Source organism: Pagrus pagrus (genome assembly GCF_965226575.1).
Source record: "Pagrus pagrus genome assembly, chromosome: 16".
NCBI classification, from domain to species: Eukaryota; Metazoa; Chordata; class Actinopteri; order Spariformes; family Sparidae; genus Pagrus; species Pagrus pagrus.
The window spans coordinates 1,053,059-1,077,271 of NC_140200.1; the positions used below are offsets into that span (position 1 = coordinate 1,053,059).

General features: G+C 46.6%; 1 protein-coding gene across 5 annotated transcripts in view; it reads right to left on the reverse strand.

The window, feature by feature from the left end:
* Nucleotides 1-24,213, reverse strand: part of arid1b (AT-rich interactive domain 1B) — a 39,733-nt gene continuing 15,520 nt past the window's right edge. For 3 of the 5 annotated variants that reach the window (XM_084376736.1, XM_084376734.1, XM_084376732.1), the window contains 19 exons: nucleotides 23,074-23,320; nucleotides 22,912-22,992; nucleotides 22,273-22,425; nucleotides 21,821-22,175; nucleotides 21,059-21,241; nucleotides 19,557-19,711; nucleotides 19,363-19,472; nucleotides 14,842-14,982; nucleotides 11,531-11,740; nucleotides 10,769-10,988; nucleotides 7,961-8,096; nucleotides 7,032-7,198; nucleotides 6,295-6,439; nucleotides 5,653-5,766; nucleotides 5,451-5,532; nucleotides 4,415-5,165; nucleotides 4,180-4,310; nucleotides 2,329-3,001; nucleotides 1-2,090 (listed from right to left, as the gene is read on the reverse strand). In XM_084376736.1, coding sequence (XP_084232862.1) covers nucleotides 1,063-2,090; nucleotides 2,329-3,001; nucleotides 4,180-4,310; nucleotides 4,415-5,165; nucleotides 5,451-5,532; nucleotides 5,653-5,766; nucleotides 6,295-6,439; nucleotides 7,032-7,198; nucleotides 7,961-8,096; nucleotides 10,769-10,988; nucleotides 11,531-11,740; nucleotides 14,842-14,982; nucleotides 19,363-19,472; nucleotides 19,557-19,711; nucleotides 21,059-21,241; nucleotides 21,821-22,175; nucleotides 22,273-22,425; nucleotides 22,912-22,992; nucleotides 23,074-23,320 — 5,082 coding nt within the window. In that variant the 3' untranslated portion in view covers nucleotides 1-1,062. The remainder of the gene's footprint in view (nucleotides 2,091-2,328; nucleotides 3,002-4,179; nucleotides 4,311-4,414; nucleotides 5,166-5,450; nucleotides 5,533-5,652; nucleotides 5,767-6,294; nucleotides 6,440-7,031; nucleotides 7,199-7,960; nucleotides 8,097-10,768; nucleotides 10,989-11,530; nucleotides 11,741-14,841; nucleotides 14,983-19,362; nucleotides 19,473-19,556; nucleotides 19,712-21,058; nucleotides 21,242-21,820; nucleotides 22,176-22,272; nucleotides 22,426-22,911; nucleotides 22,993-23,073; nucleotides 23,321-24,213) is intronic. The other 2 variants (XM_084376735.1, XM_084376733.1) reach the window with 2 other exon arrangements.

A 24,213-nucleotide genomic window follows, 5' to 3' on the forward strand; every position in this document is an offset into this window, starting at 1 on the left:
TTCACAGTGCTCAACCAGAGTTCATGTACGTTTATTCTTGTTGTGGAACATATAAAGATCTCATACTGAAGAAACAACGTCTGTCAAATCAAACATGAGACGTTCTGGATGCAGAGATTTTCTTTTTTTCTCTCTTTACATTTGTTATAACTGTTTTTGTAGTTGTGTCTGTTAGCAACATGATGAGTACAGTCCCGCCCTCCCCCTGACCTCCTGTACATACAGTCTCTCAAATCAAACGCACCCTCCCAGATCGGACCCCCAAAACATCCTGAAACTGAGGATTTTTCCTTAAATACAGAAACAAGTGTTCACCTGCTGGGAAACGTTCAGGTGAGCAGAGTCGTGATTATAAATGAAGATCATTCATCACCAGCTAACGTCACCGAGTCAAATGTACATCTTCTATTTACAGGAGGATGATGGCGGTGGAGGGAAATTTGGGATTTGATTGGTGGAGGACACATACAAAGTTATCAATAAACAGAAAGTAACGCTTGATACTGTTGTGGTTCAGCAAAATACTGATGGTCGAACTGCAGATGGTCGAATGATTCACATTTAAAGTAAAAAACGCCCAAACAACCTATTGCACCAAAACAAAGTACATGACTGAACATCAGTGTTTCCTGTCATACCACATGAGAATAGAGAGGCCTATCTACAACATGTCATTATTTAAATAAATCTGACCCCGCCTCCAAAATCGATCTAACCCCGCCCCCAAAAAACTGAAAGAAACAACCACGTCTGTTTAAAAACATCAAAGACACCCGAGTGCTCTCCACCGTCACACTTTGGTTAAAACAAAACAACAAACTGACAAAAGAATAAAAAATTAAAAATACAAGTATTAAATATTTTTGTATTAAAATTACTTAAAAATCCCAAATAAACATTTTGCGGATGGAGCCGAGGAGCTTTATATATTCTATATATATTCATTTGTATGTAAAAACATTTGTGTTCTGTTCTTTAAATAAAAATATAATAGGAGCCAGTCTGTCACATAGGCGGAGCTGCTTCTAGCGCCACTGAGCGTGCTCCGTGGCGGTGTTCGTGTCACGAGCGGCCAATTTTAAACAGTACTTCACACATGATGGCCGCCACGGAGGAGTTGAGGGCGGCCGACAGCGAGATGTCCAGCAACCGGCTCTCGTGCAGAACAAACTCCGTCCGGTTCTCTTCCACCCTCGCCATGGCCAGCAGCGCCTTGGCGGCACGGCACATCATGTTGATGCTTGGCGGCTCCGGTGGCGCGGCGGCGTGCAGCATGCTGTGCGAGCTCTGCTGGTACTGAGCCATGGCCACACTGTCCTCCAGGAAGCCGATTAGAGTTCCCACGCTGCCCTTCTGCAGGGTGACGCTGCGCGCTGCCGTGGGGTCGCCCTGCGCCAGGTTGGACAGGACGGCCACCGCCATCTCCCGACACACCTGGCTCTTCCTCTCCCCTACGAGGCGCACCAGCGTGGCGTAGAGCTTCTGCTGGCGGCTGAAGGGTGGCGTGGCGAGCAGCAGGTCCACGTTGCAGTCCTGGATGCTCAGCTTGCACAGACACTCCAGCACCAGTCTCTGAGGGGTGAGTGAGGAGAAGCCTCCCGCCAAGGAGAAGGGGTCCTGGGCCTCGGCGGACGGGCACACCATCCAGTGCAGCAGCCCGTCCAGGATGGGCAGGCAGATGTTCTCGGGGTACAGCGACAGGTCCAATTGGCCTGACATGTTGGCCAGCGTCACCAGCGTGTTCTCCCGGAGCGCCGCCAGGCAGTCCCACCACCACTCGTCCCGGCTGCAGGCCAGCCCCTGCTCCTCCTCCCGCTGGTAGCTGGGTGGTGTCCGTTTCCTGCGGGGGTGGTGGTGATGCAGGAGCACCAGCCGGCCCAGGATCAACACCAGGCCCGGGTGCCGTGACATGTCGGCGTCGTTGCCGGGGACGAAGGAGAGGCCGCGTACAATGTTGGATATGCAGACGCAGCGTTTGGCCAGAGAATCCTGCCAGGACTCTGCCGTGGACAGCGGAGCCTCGTCCCAGCAGCGAGGTTCGTCCTCCAGCTGGCTGATGGGACTCTGACTTCTGACCTCCGACTGGGAGCCTGAAGAGGACAGAGAGTGAAAATAACTGGAAACAGACAAACAGAAACATTCCTTTTTTATTTTCCTAATAACGTCTGGTCCAACAGATCCACTCTGTTTTCAGTGAACTTTCTTCCTATCAAATAAAATAATAAACATAAAATAAAAACTAATAAAATAAAATTTCTATAAATTATGTTTCAGTGATTATCCTGGCCTCCTCCTCTTCCTCCTCCTCCTCCTCCTCCTCTTCCTCACCTTCTTGTGTTTCAGGTGGTGTCTCCTCACTGGCTGGCAGGTTCTTCTCCTCGCCTCCCTCAGCCGCCTCCTTACTCTCCTCCTGACTCCTCCCCACCTCTCCTCCCCCCCTCTCCTTTGTGGGGGTGGACTCTCCTGTCTGGATGTGAGAGGTGGAGTCTCCTCCTCCGGCCTTCCAGTGCAGGAGGCCGCTGATGAAGCCGTTGGGCATGCTGAGCCCCGTCCAACGCTCATCCACCTCCTCCCACTCCTCCCCCTTCTCCTCTACCTTGATTGGCAGCTTGTCGTACTTGCTGGCCTGCTGGGGGCGGGGCTCTGCCTGCTCCTGGTGCTCCTCCTTCACCTCCACCTCCTCTTTGACAACAGGTTCCCCGTCTTTCACCTCCTCCTGAGCATTGACGCCGGGTGTAGCTGTAAGTAGCGGTGGTGTTGCCTCCATCTCCTCGGCTGACCTCCGTGGTATCCTCTGCTCCTCAGCTGATTGGCCGTTAGACTGTGAGGCTGGAGCTGGTGTCTCCTTCAGCACCTCCTCCTCCTTTGTGGGGGAGTTGGGCAGAGGTCCCAGCAGGGTCCTCTGGCCCTCGGTTTTCACCTCGTACTCCTCCAGGATACCAAAGATCTGGATGAGGCAGCGGCGGTAAAACTCCACGATGAGCTCGAGGAAACCAGGAAGCTGCAGGAGGACAGGAGGAGGTCAGCTGGTCATTGATTACCATCAGATTATTGATTATTCTTTAAATGAGTCTTTATTTCATTCAACTCAAAATCATTATTCTGATAAAAGTCCTCCATGTGTTTCTGATCTGTGTCGGTTTTCATTTGTCTCCATTAAATCAGCAAAATGTCTGTCGGCACAGAGTCCTGTCACTCAACACAAAACATCCATCCTGAGAGATCTGGCGTCAGTTCACAGCTGATATGAATGTGAGTGACCACCTGTGATGTGATGTCACTTCCTGCTCTATTTAAAACAAACCCGTCTATCACTGAGACAAACAGACTCCATGTTTCTGCTCAAAGACAGAAAGAAGTTCATGTAGAACATTTGCTGAATTTACAAGAAGGAACAAATCAGTCAGAATCAGTCAGAGACAGAGTTTCACACAGTTTATAAAGTGTCTCCAGCTCAACAACTCACTAAACTGACACATTTGTTAAGGGAGTCTGGGGACAAAGAAGAAGCCTATACTGGTTACTGTTTAGTGTGTTTGTAAAATGTGACATGTTTAGATCAATAACATGTTTCTTCTTTCATAAATTGAGTGTAAATGGTGAAATCAGTGTAAACAGTGTGTTCAAACAGCTGCTAAATGTTGGCAGGTAAGACTTTAGCACTTTAGACACAGAAGCAGACAGGCTGGTACAGCCATGCTGCCACAAACTGACACTTTTTACAAGGAAACAAACAACTCACTTTTTTCATTTAATGCTGAATTTACAAGAAGGAGACAATGATTCAGAGTCTGTCAGAGACAGAGTTTCACTACGTTAGAGAGTTTGTTTTAACTCAGCAACTCTTAAAATCACCACATTTGTTAAGGGAGTCTGGAGATGTTGTGGTGACCATAGTTAAAGTAATAAGCAGCAGATTTGCTTCATCATTCCAGCTGTTTAAGGCTGATTTGGAGGATTTGTTCAATTATAATAATTTTATCAAAATGCCAAAAATTTGATGTGAGCATCGCCAGAGCTGCAACAATTAGTTTATTAGCCGACTGAAGGTAAATTAAATCGCCAGCGGACATTTTTGGGGGTCGTCACAACTTCAAAGGATTCATTGAAGGTGAAGACTTTAGGCTAGGTTGTGTGTGTGTGTGTGTGTGTGTGTGTGTGTGTGTGTGTGTGTCTGACCTGTGTGAGGCTGAAGGAGCCCACAGTGCTGTCGTCATACAGCAGGATGTTGATGGTGTCCAGAGCCCAGGTGCTCTCTGCTAATAGGCCGGACTTCAGTGACATCATCACCCGCCACGCCTCCGGGGTTCCTGATTGGACAAGATGACTCACAGAGTTACAGAACTACTGAGCGCGTCGTGTGTGTGTGTGTGTGTGTGTGTGTGTGTGTGTGTGTGTGTGTGTGTGGTCTCACCTATGTCCTTGGCATTGAGCCGGCGTCGTGGCTTCAGTTTGGGGGGTGTGGCCTCCACAGAGCCGGGGGGGAAGCTGACCTCTCTGTGGATGAGGTGGAGGCTCTGAGCTGGCGGGGGGCCGGCGGGGACACCTGGGTGCCCCGGCTTCTTTGTGGAGGGCAGGTAGGGGGCGCTGTTGGGGGACAGAGAGCCCCCCAGAGGCCGGGGGAAGGAGGAGGGGCTGTGAGAGCGGGCCACATGGTTCGGGACAGTGGGCGTGGCCTGGAAGGAGGCGGGGGGCTGTCTGGAGGGCATGGAGGGGGAGGAGGAGGAGTGCGGGGGGTACGGTGGCTGCCGTTGGCCTGGATGACTGGGGGGCCACTGGCTGTCCTGGGGGGCCCTGCCCTCCTGGTCATCTCCTCGGCCCATTCCAGGGTACGGGGGCCCCTGGCCCTGCCGGGTGTATGTGTAGCCCATGTCAGTCCTGGGGTGCCACATGTTGGACTGCGGCCCCTCCCCAGGGCCCCCAGACACCGCTGGTGATCCTGAGCCCATCATGGCGTGCTGTGGAGGTCCCTGCCGTTCCCGTGGGTATGGGTATGGGTACTGACCCTGGACCGGCCGCCGCTCGGGGCCCATGTAGCCCCCACCTCCTCCACCATAGGGCCCGAACATGTCAGGCTGCTGAGAGCCGAACTGCTGCACGCCAAACACTTCGCCTTCATGACGCTTCGCAGGAGGATACAGAGCCTCCATCGGACGCTTGTAACCCTGCAGACGACAGAGAAAAGTTCATACCTGCACTTCGAGCTGTCCACCTGTGATCGGATCACTCAGGATGGATGTTGATACCAGGACCGAGATCCTGATTGGTCAGGACACAGCAGGACTTGTTTTCATGTCAGGTTTTTTGTGATTCAGAGAAGTTGTGAATGTTGATTTCGACTTAGAAACATTTCAGTTCTGTGGTGAGTGATTTTAAAAAGATGAACAGAAAAATATTTGATCCAGTGTCTTTTCATCTAATATCACCTGTTGTAAAGTCAGAGTGCTCACCTGCTGCTGAGGGTACAGGGGCTGATGGGAACTGTAGGCCATGCTGTGAGGATACTGCTGCCCATAACCATCATGTCCGTGCCTGAAGAGACGGAGCAGAATTCATATCCACACCGAGCACACAGACCTTCATTTAAAATACACGCAGATAAAAACCTCAAGTACAAACTTGAAGAACACTTTCTAACAGCCCTCCTCTCACCTCTGATGGGGGTATCTGTTGGGGTACATGCCGGCCTCGTTTCCAGATGGGCCCATGTTGTTCTGTCCTCCTGGGGGCGCCATGCCTGCCTCAGGCCCCATCACATGGTCCGGCCTGCAGGACGGAAGAAAACAACACTCTTATTCCAAATCTTTTTACTTATTTAATGGATGGTCTTTGTAGGTTTAAAGGGAGGAAACTGTGTGTGTGCTCTAAACCTGTGTGGTATCATTTCAGCTCTATCTCAACTGAAGCTCAATCTCAAGATCTCAAGCTGACTTTAAAAAAAAGAATCGGCTAAAAAAATATGTATTTAGATAGAGTCAGTCCTGTAAGACACAAACACAGTGTGAATAGTTGAGACCAAAAAAGCTACGACAAAGAATTTATAACCATAAAATCACGTCCTTCTGCACCAGCATTCATGCTTATTTGGGGAAATTTTACACATATTGTTCACAGAGTCCTAATTTCCACTTCACTAACTGGAACAGGAAGAAGAGGAAGAAGGAAGAGGAGGAAAAGGAGACGAAGGAGTAGAAGGAGAAGAAGACAAAGACGACCTTCACTGCATGCTCAGAGTACACACACTACAATCATGTATAAATTCACAGTGAGCCCTCAGCTGTCTGATCAGTTTACCTCTGCTCGTAGCCAGGCCCGTATGGGTACTGGGGTCTGGGGCCCATCCCTGTCAGGGGCCCAGAGGGCGGCCCGCGGGGGTACATGTCCTGCATGGCACCGCCAGGCATCTGACCAGGACCAAAGGCCTCACCGGGCCCCGGACCTGAAGAACAACAAGAAACAAACACCATAATTTCATTAGGTCGAAATTAAAAAGGACTCAAGAGTCACAGAAAACTGAATAGTTTGGTTCAGGGGTTTATTTTATCAACAATATACTACTGTTAATCAAAACCTGGAAAGTGCTCAGATATGATGTAATGTGAAGGCAATATGAGCACACAGGCTAAAATATGAAACACTGACTGATAAAACAGGGAGGTTTTGACCACCAGAGGGCAGCAGAGCATAACAACTGTTACTAAAGCCCTGAATATAAAGCAGTACTAGTCAATTTCTACACAGCTGCTGCTGTTTTTTATACTGGTTAACTGGTTTTACTTTGCGTCCTGGATCAGCTGGGCAGAGGACAAAGAAAGAAAACTTCATGTAGAACGTTTGCTGAATTTACAAGAAGGCCCAAACAATGAAGAATTTGTCAGACAGCGTTTCACAAAGTTATAAAGTTTCTCCAAACTCAACAACTCTTAAAATCACTACATTTGTTAAGGGAGTTTGTTGTTATTGTGGTTATATATTAGTTCAATGGTTGTGGTCAACCAATGTGGTCCGACTAAGAGCTGTCCACTCCTCACCTTTCCTTGGTCCTCCATATGGGTCTTTGTTGGCATCATACTGCATCCTCATTGAGGGGTCCGCTGGGCCTCCTCCCTGCTGGTAGGGGGCGCTGCCTCGCTTGTTGTGGAAAGCTGGATCGCTGCCCTCAGAGAACGGGTCCTGGATGCTCACTCCTCCCATGTTCCTGAGAGAAACAACAGCAGAACGTGAGAACGGAAATGTAAAATATTCATAAGATGTGCAATGAATGAGATTTTTTAAAATGATGCGTCACAAAATAAAGTATAATCTGTCAACAGGAAACACAGAGAGCGAGTTCAATCTGAACGGGATTCAATTTTGATCATCAATTTAGTGTTTTTTTCCCCCTCCAGCCCTGCTGAAGAAAAAATACTACACTTCGGAGACAACACAGCTACCTTAGCGTTAGCCTGCAGCGTGACTTCAAGACTCTTCTCCTGCGCGATGAAGACGATTAGCTGACTGATAAAGGAAACTCTGACAGTGTCGGACATGTTGGTTTATTTTATTTTTCAGAGATCCTTTATTGATTTGACTGTGAAGAGGGTTCACTCTGGACAGATTTGAGAAACTGAACTTTGTAACAAACTGAATTTGTATCTTTTGTTGTTCATTGTTGAATCACTGAAGGCTTTTGTTTGTTGTTTGTTTCTGGAGAATATCATTTGAACATGTCAAAAAGACACCAGGATAAAGTCAAGCTGTTGTTGTAAAATACCCATATTTTTGTAAAGAAGTTTGAAAATGTAAATGACTGTTGATCTCTTTACTGTCTGACATCTATCTGAGAATCTTGTATCTTCCTCAAACTGTACCAGGATAAAGCAGATCATTTGGGAATCAGAGTGAAGTTTAATCAAATGCAATCCACCAATCCTCCGATCTACTCTCAAGATATAACAATTCCAGTGTGACCATCACCTACCTGTTTCCAGGCTGGGGGCCCATCTGGCTGTGCGGGGTGGAGGCAGGGGTCGGGGGCTTCAGGTCACCGGGGGCTTCGGTCAGGGAGCTGCTGCTTGATTGAGGGGTGTTGGGGCCCTGCAGAGAGCCCGAGTTGGCTGCAGAGATACAGACCAGACAGATAACCTGCTGAGAACAAGCGTTACGTGTCATCATGTGACGTCACACTGCAGTTACTCAGACATGTAAAAAAAAAAAAAAAAACAGGAGGACCAGCAGCAACCGGGAACATTGATACTGTAAGCCTTCAGGAGCAGACTGGTTATTTTAGGCCTTGTGGGGTCCAGTTTTTGGGGCCAACAGCTTCCTGAATACATGAAACAGCTGGCTGAGTGCCATGTGCTTCAGCATATTTACGTGGGTGGGACTTGTCACAGATACTGATTGATGTTAACAGGAGTCAATAGCGATGAATGCGAGTTACGTCCTTCCACTGACTCTGATCAGCCCGGCAGTCAGACCGGGACGGAGCAGCACAGCCACAGAGAAGATGGAGGGACAGGGGGTATGGTACTGAGGTGGTTTGGCCCGGAGCACCCGAGGGCTGACTCAGCTAACAGGACTGTCACCACCCGATCTGAGTGGCACATGTGCAAGTACGTTAGCCATCTTGGAAAGACAGGTACGGCAAACAGCCGTGGACAAATCACATACACAACTGCAGTAAAGTAGCAGTAACAATGTTTCACTGATGCCTCTGGAGCTACATTGATTATGGTGTTCCAACATGGTGATATCAGATTGTGCCTAGCATACCATTAAAATGCCTACAAAACTACTTCTTATCTGAGATAGAGGTGAGAAAAAGAGCAAGAAACAGTCTGAGTGTTTGGACAAGTTGTGTTTTGATGCTTTGGCAACATTGTTGTACATCAGTTTTGATTTCATGGGAACTTTAAAAGTACCTGAATTTCAGTAGAACCACAGGCTGCAGAGATGGCAGTAACTGCTACTCTAAGCTAGGCTAGTTAGCATTTAGCAGAGTAGTTTACCTGGTGGATTAGATTCAACTACCTTATTTATGTGCAATATCAAACTCAACCACAAAGATGTTTGAGCATCGGACTACAGATTTCATTTACAGGAAACAGAGCAAAGAGCATAAACTAGCTTGAGTTAATGCTATCTCACTAGCTAGCCTTAACTAGCCAAAGTTAGTTCAGCTGAGTTTTCATGTTTTGACTTTGTAGGGTCCATATTGTTTAGATGCATTTAAAATCACTTCTGAAGTGAGAAAGAGCCGACAGAGAGGAGCTCCTTTAGAGTTCGAGGCGGGAGTGTTGCATCGCCTCGCTGGTCTGTGCAGAGTTCACACGTACAGAGGGGGCGCTGTTCCTCCGTTAGGCTGAAAGAAGAGGGAGAAACAGAGCCGAGTGTGTGCGTCTAAAATCACATACTGGGCAGCGTCATGCCGACGTGATGACGGCCTTTTATTTAACAGCAGCATTGTGGGATCTCTGTTTCAACAGGGCGAGAGAGAGAGGCAGAGAGAGAGAGAGAGAGGCAGAGAGAGAGAGAGGCAGAGAGAGAGAGAGAGGGGCAGAGAGAGAGAGAGGCAGAGAGAGAGAGAGAGAGAGAGAGACAGAGAGAGAGAGACAGAGAGAGAGAGACAGAGAGAGAGAGAGAGGGAGAGAGAGAGAGAGAGAGAGAGAGGGGCAGAGAGAGGGAGAGAGAGAGGCAGAGAGAGAGAGAGAGAGAGGCAGAGAGAGAGAGAGGCAGAGAGAGAGAGAGAGGCAGAGAGAGAGAGAGAGGCAGAGAGAGAGAGAGGGGCAGAGAGAGAGAGAGAGGCAGAGAGAGAGAGAGAGAGAGAGAGAGAGAGGCAGAGAGAGAGAGAGAGAGAGGGGCAGAGAGAGAGAGAGGCAGAGAGAGAGAGAGGGGCAGAGAGAGAGAGAGAGGCAGAGAGAGAGAGAGGGGCAGAGAGAGAGAGAGAGGCAGAGAGAGAGAGAGAGAGAGAGAGAGAGAGGCAGAGAGAGAGAGAGAGAGAGGGGCAGAGAGAGAGGCAGAGAGAGAGAGAGAGGCAGAGAGAGAGAGAGGCAGAGAGAGCGAGAGAGAGAGGCAGAGAGAGAGAGACAGAGAGAGAGAGAGAGGCATCGTGGGAATTAGGTCAGATTGAGGTCACTATTGTTTACATTCACACTCATGTCTCACAACTCACTCTGCTCCTCTGTTACATCATCAGATGAGTTAGTGTGTGTGTGTGTGTGTGTGTGTGTGTGTGTGTGTGTGTGTTCTTGAACTTGTGACATAGTGAGGACAAGTTTTTCACCCACCGAGTGAGGACATTTTGGAAAGTGAGGACATTTTTAGCTGGTCCTGTTAAGAATTGATTTTGTTTGAAGTGTTAGGTTAGAATTATGTTAGGGTAAGGTTGTGTGTGTGTGTGTGTGTGTGTGTGTGTGTGTGTGTGCGTGGTAAGCTGGCATCCCTTTTCAGACAGAGAATGTGTAACTACTCTTTTTCAAACAGATGAGTCTCTAATGTAAATGGTCCACCGTAGACACTTGTTTTGAGTCCATCTTGCTATGCTGGATTTACGGGAACTTTCCACCATAATAAACTTGTTTTGAGTACTAGTAGGGTCCGCCTTTTTACAGTTGTGTTTAGTTCTTGTCCAGTCCAACTTAATAAACTTGTTTTAATTACTTGCAGGGTCCACCTGAATACTGGTTTTAATACTTGTAGGGTACAACACGTTTAGGTTACGAGAAGCTTACAGGTTGTGTAGTACTTGTTGTGGTTAACGTCTTAAAGAAAACAGGTGAGTCCTAACCTGGGGAGGGTGGCTGGATCTTGGCTTGGAGTGACGGAGGTTTCTTGGTGTCTCCGGTGGGTCCCAGGGCCTCAGGTGGAGGCTCCTCTCCTCGCTCCACCTTACACTCGTATGCGAACAGGTACTGGATGTACTGCTTCTTCAGAGAGCTGGCCGAGCTGCTGGATGTCCCCACGTTCAACTGTGACGACAACTCCCTCCACTTCTTATTTTTATTCACCTGAGGAGGACGAAGAGGAGGAGGACACCAGATTTATCCATTAAATTCATCGTCAAATCAACAGAAAAATAGACAAGAAGCAGCAACAAAACAGCCGAGACAAACCATGAAAACAAAGATGTTTACAATAATATAAGCTACGTGTTCCTTTGTGAAATCTCTGGTGTTTATTAACGATCAGTATGAACTAAAACTCAATCCAAATGTTTACTCATCACTTTGTGAATGTTAACTGACACGGTTTCAAACTGAAGTGACATTGTCTCCCTGTGTGTGAACAGTTTGTCTGGTTTAGTCATTTTCACTTTTCTTCCTTTTCTTTGTTTGTTTGTTTTTTAAAGCAGACGATGAATCAAGAAAATAATCAGCAGATTAATATTTACTGTAAGTCGTCTTAAATAACAGCTCTCGCCTTTAATTCCTGATGAACAATAATGAAATGACCAAAAGGCGGCTAAAACCAAAACACATATTCAATCAAGACACAGATGCAAACAATAAAACACACAAAATGAAGTCTTATTGTCTAACTGACGTCTCACCATGGCCAGGCCTCCGATCTCTCGGACAGTCAGGTAGAGTCTGCAGAGGTCCAGAGGTTTCTTTCCGACGGCGGGCAGGTTTGGGACGGGTGTCCCTCTCTCCTCCATGAAGGCCAGGTACCGGTCCACCCACAACCTCCTCTCCGGCTCAGAGCCCATCTCATACAGTCGAGTGATCTTCTCGTTGGTCATGGTGGCCACGCTGGGCTTCTGGAGAGACCGAGACATGGAGACCAAGGTCAGCGTCGAGTTTACAGACTGACCAGAGAAGGACTGCACAATAAGACCACCAACAATCACACAGCAGACTAATCTGCTGGTCTGGTTCAAAACCAGCTGCTGGCGCTCATTTTCTTCCATCCATCACGTATTTCAATCAAGTTATTGGGTGGACTGAGCCTTTAAATGCCAATACTTTACATGTGCAGGCTAGTATGGAACAAGTTTATTAAGTCTCAACTGACAAAATAAATCAATGACTGTAGAAGCTCCTTCTAGTTAAAATAAAGTGTTTTATTAAATGTGACACGTTTTGTATTGAACAGGTGAGAAACAATATTTTGGTTTGCCTAGCCGTTCATTAGTCAGTCATTTATAATTAAAAGGTATCACTACAGCAAAAAGTCAAACATGTTATATATTTTAAACATCTGTTGGTAAATCTGGTTGCATGTGGCTGGAAAACCAGTCAAACTGAAGTTAAAATGTTTTGCTTTCCTCGTGGATATTGTGCAGTCCTACACAACAGATACGTACCGTCACATCACAATGACACAAAACCACAGTGCGACCCACCTTTGTCATTTCAGTGCAGAAATACATGTTCATCCAAACACTGAGTCAACTGAGTCAGTGGAGTCAAAACATTTCCTCCAGTTACAGAGTTGGTACCTCGGGTCTTTGTTCTGAAACTTCATTCAACATCAACAAATATTTTATTCAGGGTTGTTTTAAAATCTGGCTCCTGGGCAGAGTTCATACACAACGACCTCAAGGACAAGCATCATTTTATTAAAAGGAACAGTTCGCCCAAAAATGTCAATCCAGTCATCATCTCCTCCCTCCATGCTGATGAAAGTCAGGTGAAGTCTCGTAGTCCACAAAAGATTTCTGGAGCTTCAGCTGTGTGGAGACATCTGATGTTTAAATCATCTCCAGCTGCTTCAGTTTAGCAGAATGCTGCAACTCTGTTTCACTGTGAAGCTCCAGAGATGTTGTGTGGACTACGAGACTTCACTGACTTTATATCAACACGAGTTTAACATGTTTTTGGTGTATTCTTTAATAAAATGATGCTGATCAGACGCCGTTGATTTCAGTCCCTTTGTGCTGAAAACCATTAAGTGAAGTCGTTTTAAACTACAGGAACCAGCTCTGTCTTAAATTCAGAGTAGGTTGGGCAGCACTGTGGCAGACAGTCAGCACTGAAAACACAACCAGAGGATCGACCACTGTACTCATCACAGCTCAATGAAGACTGACACAGAAACAAAGATGGCTGACAGCAAAGTCACAGCTCAAACTGAGAGACTTTCTCATTAAAACAGTTTTAACTATTAAGAGTCCAGCTCGTGTTTCTCACGTTTTCAAAGCTTCGGTTGATTAATAAACTGTTTCTCACTGTTTCATCAAGCGCACAAGATGTCCAAGTTCTTGAATTAAACCAATTTTTTGATCAGATATTTTTTTATGAATCCAACTGAAGTCAACTGGCAGAGGTTGAAGTCTTTCCCACATAATAAGCAGCTGACCTCACCAAGACGACAAACGTCCTTAGTAGAAAAAGTGGTGCTACTCCACTGCTTGCCCTGAAAAGATGAGAATATCTCAACTTCTAAAAAAAAAAACCTTGAAAAACACGACGTGTGGTGAAAGGGAGAGGCGCAAAAAAGATGCCAACACGTGAAAGTCGAGTCATTGATGCAAGTTGAAAATATTGAACTCGAGTGAGGATTTCTTGTGACGCTGTGTTGTGAAAGTCTGTCAGCGTTGACATTCACACCGACGTCATGATGTTAATGTCGCTGATGTTCAGACACTCATAACCAACAATGGAGGATAATAAGCAGTAATTGTGTCTGTTTGCAGACACCCAGAGCTGTCAACGACACGTCTACTGTACTGAGACAGGACAGATAAGGAGCTGGCGTGGAGGGAAGTGAGCGAGGAAGTTGGACTACCAGGTAAGTCATGTAAATACGTCTCCGCACAGCAGAGCTCTGATCGATCCGAACTCCAGTCAGGGAACAAACATTTTAAAAGTTGTTAGCTTGTCATCTGGCTGACAGACCTGACGCAGCATGAGTTCAGGCTTTTTACACGACGACATTATGATGTTGTTATTTCAGCTTCTGATCCGTTTATGGATTCAGGTCACAGAGAAATCTCTTTGTTCTGGTTCAGACTGATGTGGTGAGACAGATTCATTCAGTCTACTTGCTGGTCACAGTTACTATTTATTGATTTTAACACACCTATGAAGAAGCTGCCTCAGTGGAGACAGATGCTCTGCAGCTGAACCTGGACACCGGCCGGCCTCAGGTAGAGCTGGAAGCTGCCGTCATCCAGACGCAGCTCCAGACGCCGACAGTCACCCGGCTGGGTGCTGCGAGAGTAACCGCAATAAAAAGTAATCCCTCCACCAAACTTGCGTATGTTACCGTTTTTGGTCTGATCGCAGCATCATCACAGTTGCTAAAAGAACGTGGTCTCATGTGGTCCAGACCACCTCTGAATGCGTCCTCAGTCTGAACGTCTCTCGTTATAAAGTTACAGGAGATAAAATTTTGTTCACCTTCCATGACGATGCTCAACTCTTCCTTTGTCAACTAGCAGAAATCTTAAACTTTATAATTTTGTCAAATTAAGCAGCAGACGATTAAGTTTTTAAATCAGAAAGTTTGACATGAACTTGAACTCGTTAGATTTTTTTTAAATGAGAAAGTCTCACGTTTAACATGAACAAAGTCAGACTACAATGTGAAAAAACAATCAAAAGAAAGAAAAGAAAGCAGCTTTTGGACTTTCAATTAGAGATCAGATGGGAGCTTGATGCTGCTTCATCCACTGAAAACCTTGCATCTCCAAAAAGTCACATGTTGTAAAACTGGTAAAACTTGTAAAATAAAAGAAACGTGTGACTTCAACATGGTTTATAACAGAGCGGGACCAAAAGCAACAGAACCTGGAGTTACAAGGTTTTCACACATCAGCAGCAGGAAGTAGGTGATGAAGGTGCGTCGTGAAAATCTTCCAAAATGTAAAGACAAAAAATAAATACACCAAATAAATGTGCTTCGCTTTGCACTTACGGGGCTGGTTGACGTCTTGGGCCAAGCAGGGCTGCTAATGCTATCACTGTCCTCCCCGTGACAGGAGGACAGACTAGCTGAGCTGGGGGACATGGGGGAGGGAGTGGGGGGCTTGGACACACGCTGAGAGCTGTAGCTGTCCTGTGACACAAAACACACACACACACACACACACACACACACACACACACACACACACACACACACACACACACACACACACACACACACACACACACACACACACACAGCCATGTGGTGAGGGGACGTCAGGACGGCGAGTATTTGTTGTAACGTTTCAGAGAGCACAAACACAACTGGACATTCACAGAGCCGACAAGCGCAGTGAAAACCTTTAGCGTTAGCGTTTAGCAGCTGGGAGCAGATGGACAGGTTTATGTTGCTCGTTAAATCACACAGCAGACAGAAAGCAACAAACAACAAGAAGTCTGGTTATCAGCCCAGAAGACCAAACCTTCAGCCACAAGCAGCTGAGTTAAAAGGTGGACTTAGTGCAACCGCTAACTGCTGCTCACTGTACTCTTTGCTGTAGCGACTAGCTGTTGTTAGCAAGTAGCTCAGTTAGCCGTGGAGCTAAGTGGCCCTGTTAGCTGACTGGAGTCACGTGTGCACAACAGACTGGGACTGAACTCAGCCTCTGAGAGAGAAGGAGGTCAGTGTGAAGACAGAGGACACAGTACAGAGGTGATTTACAGCAGCTCTGACCAGGACTAGGACTCCAGGGACGAGAAGACACGGCAGGAGAGGACAGAGAGAGGACAGAGAGAGGACAGAGAGAGAGAGTCGGACATCATCAGCGTGTAGAGACAGAATATTTTCACGTTCCTCTGTGAACTGAGGATTTATCTGGACCGAACCAGAGGTGACTGTGGAGACAAACCAGCACTGGTCTGGTGACTTTGACTCAGTTTATGTCCACGGACTTCAACGTCATTATGACTTTTATTTCTTCAGAATTCTTCCCACTTTTTTCTCTTGGAGTTTAAAGGTACTATTTGTAAGGAAAGTATATTTTTTGAGTCTCGTTCCCAACTCATCAAAAACTGACTGTTCTGGGACGGTGGCCGACCCGTCCTACAATCACAAAGCGCCAGTTTTTGACTCAAAAAATGTACTTTTCTTTCAAATAGTATCTTTAAGGCCAGAATTCTGATGAGTTAACAAGGCAATTTAGCTCAGCCAAAGAGAGAAACTTGAAGTCAGACGGTGAACGTTGTATTTTTCTGTTTAGTAAAGACAATAGGTGTCAAAATATTTCCTTTCTTGACAATTTGAGAGTTTATTTTGTTGACTTATTAGACTGAAACTACGGGGCTGTCAGACTATCACCTCTTGAGCTACAAAGTGGGCGATGACAGATGTTCACAGTTGCAGCGTTTACGTTCACAATATTCTGAATAACATTCATTATGATCATAATATTAATAGTGGAGCATCAGTGTGCATGTTTCTTTAAACTCTGTTGATAATGTTCGCTCATGCTCTGGCCATATCTTTCATACTGCCCCTTTAAGTCTAATGAAATATTTATCTGTCATTACACGTCTGAAGGTAATTTAATACGATGTGTAAACGCAAATTGAACCAAATATCAAGTATCAGAAACACAGCGGCAGGTGTTCACCTCTGCTCTTATTTCGAGTTATTCTCCAAAATCAATCGACTTATCTGAGAAAATAGTGCAACTGCTATGATTTCTAACAGCCAACTGAGCTTCTAGACTTTGAAGTTTCCACCCTGTTGTCTCACATCTATTCTGAGGTCTCTCTGACAGCTTACATGAAAAACCCCACACCTAACCTGCAGAGCGTCAAACTCTGAGCAAACTGCTTCAGCACAAAACACCAAGCAGCAAAAATTAACAGCAACACAGCGTCTCTGGAGAAACACTCCAGAGCAACTCCTCGACAAACTGCAGACACAAAGTCATCAAGTGAAGCCGAGTCGGAGCAGAGACAAAGACGAGTCGTCTCACGTAACCCCGACCGCCAGATCTCCATCCTGCACAGATCTGTGATCAAGGCCGACTCTTCACTATCGGATAATGAGGCGAGGCAAGTCAAAGGAGAGCAGTGAGGAGGAGAAGTCAGAGCTTTCAAAACTCTCCAGCTGCTGAGCTGAGAGTGAACTAAACAAGGAGGGGAAAACAAGATAAAACACGCAGGAGAAGAAGAAAAGATCTGCGTCTGAAGGAACTCACGACTCTCTGGCTCGTGTTGGCAGGAACTGGTTATTTTGGGTTTTCTATAACTCTTCCAAAGCAGCCAAACCCAGATGAAGTGTAACGAACACCATGCTGCTGGAAACAAATTGATCAATACTGTCGAATAAAATGAGGAGCGCCAACTACGAATCATTTGTCAAACTTCTCCTGGAACAAACAGACTCCACTAAAAAGTGAACATGTCAACCTGGATGACAGTTTTCTTCTACGAGCTGCCGACAAAGTCTGACAGATGCTGTTTTTAAAACCTTCTGTTGTCCAAATCTCTTTCTGACCTCCGGGTCCTCTTCGTTTCCCAACATCACCTGCTAATGAGTTGATTCATTTAACAGGAAACATCCTTAAACTCTTTTTCAACAACCCACAAGGCAACATGACGTACTGTCAGTCATGTCCCGCGTTGACAAAGGTCGATAATCGTCTCTTTAAAGGGGAATCATGTTGTTCTGGAGAAGAAATTCAAACTGAATTTTAATATTTACAATATTAATGAAGTAAAAATACAAACTGTTTCCATCAGTGAATAAACAAGCTGAGGAAAATAAGGTCCCAGAACACTGTGGCAGGGTCCGCCACATATAAACACAGTAAAACAGTATAAAGTGTGTTGTCCTTTAAGGTCAGTTTGTTTATTCAGTCATGAAAACAAAGAGAGTTTGTTTATTTAGTTTGTTTCAGCCAATGAGGATCTGTCTCTGCTCATTAACATTTCTTCACCTAAACTACAGACTGCTCCTTTAAGTTGTATCATCCAATCTGTGGCCGTATTCAAGATTTTTTTATATATCTGTAGAAAATCTCTCAACATCCAGACAGCAATCAATAAAATGTTCTGACAAATAAAAAAGAAAAGAAATATCGGAATGTGAGGCCGTTGCAGTGATGACGTATTTTTGTAGCTAACCCTGAAGTTAGCATCGCCCTGAATCCCTCCCTAAAATTGGATTATTACAGAAACACCACCACTTTTGAAGCGCAATGTTAGGCTACAAACAGACGACATCACGGTCACATGACTTAAATGTCACCGCCACTAAGCATCCTACTGCACAATGACTATACAGGTTTTCCACATCCAAATCTTGACCTGACGTCAGGAGGTCTGGGAACTGTGGGAACACAAAATCAATATCAGTTCCTTTGAGGGGTGTCTGGGCTTCACCTGACACACCTGGTTAGTTACACAGAACCATCTGGGAAGTCATCAGTGGACACTGTTTAGAAAAAGGGCCGACACTTTCAAAAAATCCTTGGCAGGCGATCGGCCGAACCATCTGTCTAACTCACTTCAACCAATCAGATCAACAGTAGAAGGGCGCTGCCACCGGTGGAGCCAGCTGGTAAATCAAACTGACAGAAGAACAGAAACATCTTTTCCACCAAGAGAAGCTTTCAGTGAAGCTTTTCAGTGAAGAAATACTCTCCAGTTCTGACAAAGCTGATGCTACAGCGGCTACGCTAACCTGCGGAGGACCTGCCATTGTTGTTTTCAAGCAAACAGGCGCTTCCCTCGCTGGTTGTCACACCTGATAAGCTGTTGTTACATGAAGCGCTGTGGAAACTGTTTGGAAAAGGGCGGCACTTTCAAGAAATACTTGGCAGGTGGTTGGATGAACCACCCGTCTATCACAGGTTAATTCAGCCAATCAGGTCAACTGTAGTAGAGTCAGCTTGTAAATCAATCTAGTTCTGAAATCAGTGGAGAGAAGAGTAAAAACACGTTTTCTTCAGCGTTGTTCTTTGCTCTTCCTCAAAATAAGCTCTCCTGTTCTGATACAACTGATGCTAAAGCAGCTACGCTAACCTCTGGAGGAGCCGCCATTTTTGTTTTCAAACCAACAGGCGTTTCTCTTGCTAGGTGTCACACCCTGAACCACAACTGTATCTGTGAGTGGTTCCTCATAGGACGCTGAACCACTGTGTTTCAGCCACAAGCTCATAGCTTGAAGTCTGGCAAGATGGATGCTCATGAAATGAGTTCAGAGGGGAACCACTGCAGGGGAGGTGGTTCAGGAATCTGATCTTGGTGCCTCCATGATGTCCTAAAAGGAGACTAATCTGGAGGAGGTCCAGAACACACTGAAGGGATTATAAATCTGCACCCAAAGTGCTCCACAAATACGCACTGCTGCCATTCAAAAACCTGCATCACTGCTGTTAAGATGCATTCCTGCATTAGGCTCAGCACACATGCATGTGTTAGAGCATGCTGCGAGCTGCCGTTATCTGCAAGGCAAACAGCCTCTGTGATTGGTTAAAAAAGCCGAAGGACGCACCTTGGGTTTGGTTGGTTCGGTGGCAGGACAGACTCCCTCTTTACTGAGCTCAACCCTCTGCTTGGCATCTGGATGAGCTCCCATCACCTCCGCTGGCATCATCATGGGGCCTGAACGATAAACCACGAGGTCATTAATGAAACTGTTCCAAAGATACTCCTGATGCTAACAGGCGCTGGGATCTACGGTCCTACCTGAGGACGGGGCGCTGTAGGGGGGTCCCTGTGGTGTCATCCTCCCAGAGCTGCTGCCTGGTTGCTGGCTGTAGTGACCTGCAGGGCCTCCAGGACCTCCAGGACCTCCAGGGCCCATGCCTCCCATCGTTGCCATGCCCAGATAGCTGCCCTGCCTGGACACCACAGAAGAAAAAGGGCTTTAATTATTACAATGAGATGTGATCGAACCGATGAGGCAGCAGCTCGCATGCAGGAGGTTACACTGAGGAAGGAGATGAGGAATAAAGCGTATGTCTCCAGGAGTCGTGCAGTTAGGACACGTGTCCACATAGCGTTTTTGCCAGCCAGTACCACTGGCGTCCACGGCAGCAGGCTGACGCCCAGAGAAAAGACACAGCGTCCAGCATCTTTTCTCTGAACGCTCTGCCTTTTTAGCTCGGCTGCTCCGTGGCGCCTTTTCTTTTTCTTGGCCTTGCCGATAATATTCACCATATTTTTGTCTCATGTCATCACCCACATCCTCCTCGCTCTGATGTCCCAATGTCAAATAAAAGACAAACAGATAGTAAACCTCATGCACAGCTTTTTCTCTCAGTGCTCCCGAGTGCACAGCCAGCGCTTTTCTGCCCGAGAGGAACACTACGTGGACACGGGTCTTATTGGAGAGAGAAACACAGCAGCATAAGAGAAAAAGGAGAGAAAGACTGAAGGATTTCTTATAATCTGTTCTCGTATTCTCAGGCTCAGTGGCAGGTTAGCTTAGCACCTCTCCAGCATGCTACCTTAGCTTTTTGTTTTCTCGTGTTGAGAGCCCGACTGATGTATCATGTACATGTTTCACACTTCATCTTTTGTCATTAAGCTTCAGCAGCTGTGGATATTAAAACTGTTGTTTTATTTATGGATGAAGACACATTAACAGCAGCAGCAGCCTCACTGAAGCCATGCAGGACTCGTCAGAGGACAGGAAGTGGTCCGGTTAGTAAAACATCCCATAACCTGTCAGTGTGCAGCAGAGCCTGACACATACATACACACACCTTCATCATGTGGCATTTTTTAGTTTCAAATTCTCGTTTCTCAAAATCGTGTGTTTTAAGAAGCAACCTGCCGATTGATAACGATTATAATCCAACCAATGAAGGGTCATTATGTCAATGCATCTCACTTTGGGCCAGACTGTGGCGTCAGCTGTATTGAAGTCAATGGGAGATGATGGAGAAACACACTAAGACCCAACATAGCTTAGAGATATAACTTCATCATTTGGTGGAAAACTCCTCTCTGAATGTCTTCTTTCATTTTCTGGAGGCATTTCTTCATCAGAAGTCATCTGACGTAGATCTGTTGGGTTTTGGTGTTTCCGGCACCACTGTCTGGCCCCAAAGCAAGATTCGGTTACGTAATGACCCTTCCTTATATTTTAAGTTCCTTGAATCCAATGAAGAACCACTTCAGGAAAGAAAACAGAACTTAAGTTAAATATTTGCGTATCTGTCGGGCTCTGCTACCAAACCTACCCATAATGCTCAGGGGGGGTCTGCAAGGTGGGCTTGGGCTGAACATAGGTTTCCTGCTGGGAGTGGTGAGGAGGAGGAGGGTGAGGAGGAGGAGGATGAGGGGGCTGAAGGGTAGGAGAGAGGGCAGGTCGACCACCGGGCCAGGACTGGTTGTGGTAGGCAGGGGAACGAGCGAAGGGAGGCCTGGAGGGAGGGAGGGACGAGGGAGAAGCAACAAAAACTGACAACTTTCTTCTGCAGCTTCAAACAATAACAAATATTTAAAAAAATGTCAAACACAAAACTCTGCAACCAACTAATGAGAGGATTTATTTCTTTTTTGGATCTGATCTGCCGAGCATCTCTCTCCTCATCTTCAGTATTAGCACAGATAAATGTCAAAAACACAGCTAATGTTGTTGTCGCTGCTTCAAATGACAGATTTTGAAAATGAAATACTGAAGGACTGGATTTAACAACTGAGCTCCAACCTGTTGGTTTAGTGGATGTTTAGTTTAAAGTGTGATGAATGAATGTGATCACTGTCAGTGATCAGGCCTCATCTTTGAATCTGTTCTTAAAACTGCTTCAAGAACAATAACACTTTAATGACTGAAGCAACGGAAAGTAAGGAAATTCATCTAAAAACTGAAGATGATTGGGAGAATGCTTTCTGATACTTTAGTCAACAGGTTGTTGTCTTTCACAGAACGAGCGCCGACATGTTCATGTCCTTTTCCTTGAACACGAATATTTAAACTGATTCTCTTTGTCCGGACTCACCTGCCCTGGGCGGCTGCTGCAGATGTCGAGGACGATGAGGAGTTGGCACTTGGCCCGACGTTGGGGCCGATCTCGGGCAGTTTGCGGCTGGCATTGGGCCCCGGAGGCCCCATACCCTGCCCGGCAGGCTGTGGCATGCCGGGGGAGGTGGGGGCCATGGCGCTCCCTCCGGCAGGGTAAGGCCGCCCCCCCGGGCCAGGCCCGGGTCCTCGACCTGCCGGGGTGGATGGTCCCTGACCGTGCATGGGACTGCTGGCGTTCAACCCCAAGCTGTTGGCTAAACCAGGGCCCGGGCCAGGGCTGCTGTAGTTGGCACTGGGGGCCCCTCCATAGTGGGGGGGGCGGGGGTAGTTACCTAAAGAGGGTGAGGAAGAAAAATGTATTAAAACTGTTTGAAAGTTTTACTTTTGTTGCTTCTATCAACGTGTTTCCCTTCAAGTCGCAGTGTGTACCTGGTGGGCCGTACTGGCCATATGAGCCGCCCTGCTGGTAGGAGCCGTGGTGCATGGGCCCCCCCGACACCGAGTGAGGGGACATGGGCGGTGCTGACTGCTGGGGGCCAAACTGAGGCCCCTGGGTGCTACGCTGCATGGAGGGAGAGAAACCTGAAGAAACAACAGAAACAAGGAAGGAGAAGGTGAGGCAAGGAGTCTGTGTTTAGCTTAGCTTAGCACAAAGACTGGAAGCAGGGGGAAACTGCTAGCCTAGCTCTATCAAAAGAGGAAATATCAAACAACTGTACAAACAGCCATTATGTGCTCACACCACCGATCAATCAGTACAGAGGTTTTCTCCCCAGGAGATGAATCTGACTGACTTTCTTTTGACTGAATGTGACATTTTGTACGACTGTAGACGGTTTAAATTCTGGGACGGACAGATTTGTTCTGGCAGCAGCTCAGAAATGAAACAAGAGAAAACCAAAGTGTTCCTGAAGGTGAGCAGCTCTGAAGGGCCTGTAGCTCATTTATCAAAGAGACACTGAGCTGATGATGATGACGAGGACGATGATGATGATGGTCAGATGTGTTCAACAGTGAGATAAAGAAGAATGAATCCACAACAGTCTGCCACAGATGAGTGAGTCGTACCTCTGTCCTGAGTCATGACAGACTGGGAGGGAAGAGGACCAACTGATCCAGGACCAGAGACCTGAGGGGTCAGCTGAGAGCCTGTGGGGGGGCACGGAGACAGTGTGTTTGTGTCTTGTTCCATATGCAGAGTACAGACAGGAAATGACATCATCACCCTACCTGGTCCACTGGTGGCAGGAGACATCGGTCCAGATCGCGATTGGCTGCTGGACCCAGCGGGGGATGGTGAGGCAGAGGGAGAGGGTCCGGCGCGAGCTGGTGGGGGGAGTCGAGGTGAGACATGGGGGGAGAAGGGGGAGCGGGCTGGGGTCCCCTGGTCGCCCTGAGCGCTGCCGGAGCCCGACGCCCCCGAACTCACCGCTGCTTCGGTGCCGGTGGGCAAGTCATCGATGGAGCCGGACAAATCCTGAAACACAGACAGACGATGTCACTTCATCAAGTTCTGAATCTCAACATCTTGTTTTGGATCGAAACTATTTCTACAAACATTTTGCTTCTGATGAGTCGATCAATAAAACCACATGAACCGACACTTTTTTTTTTTTTTGTATTGCTGTTTACCTTTGTTTGAGTCCCTGTATGTGTATGTATGTATTGTCTGTTTGATTTGTATTTGTAAAGCGTCTTTGGGTACCCTGAAAAGCGCTATATAAAACCTATGTATTATTATCATTATTATTATTATTATTATTATTATTATTATTATGATGTCATCAGCGGCTGAAGTTCAGTGACGGCTCATAAACGCCTCGTCTGGTTCAACTGACTGACTGCAGCAGTGATCTGGAGGTGACCTCCACTGTCGGGTGTTTCTGCTCTGTGATGTTGACTGCTGACTGGAGCTGGAGGGGAAATGGACTTTACTTCATGAACACAACGTTACAGAGAGGAGAGAGAACCAGAACCAGAACCAGAGTCCCTGCTGAGTGCTGACTTCACTCAGAGGTTAACTCTGTTTGAGGCGAATAAACACAAATGATCCTTCATTCAAACACATCATTAAACAACCACCACTGCTGATGTAAATCTATCTTTGCGACGCAGACGATGATGTTTTAGAGTTTTCTTCACGTTGTGTATCGTCTTCTTGTCTGACTTCCTTCCTCTCTCCGGTAACTTAAATAAAAACTCATCATTACTTTAGTAAACTTGTGGATTTCTCTGGTTTGAACATTGTTGGAAACATTTGGGATAATGCAAGTACACAACTCAACAACATGTAGAACAAAGGTTGAGTCATTTTTGGACATTTTTTAACGCAGAAATATTTCATATTAGATCTTTAACAGTTCGACCAAA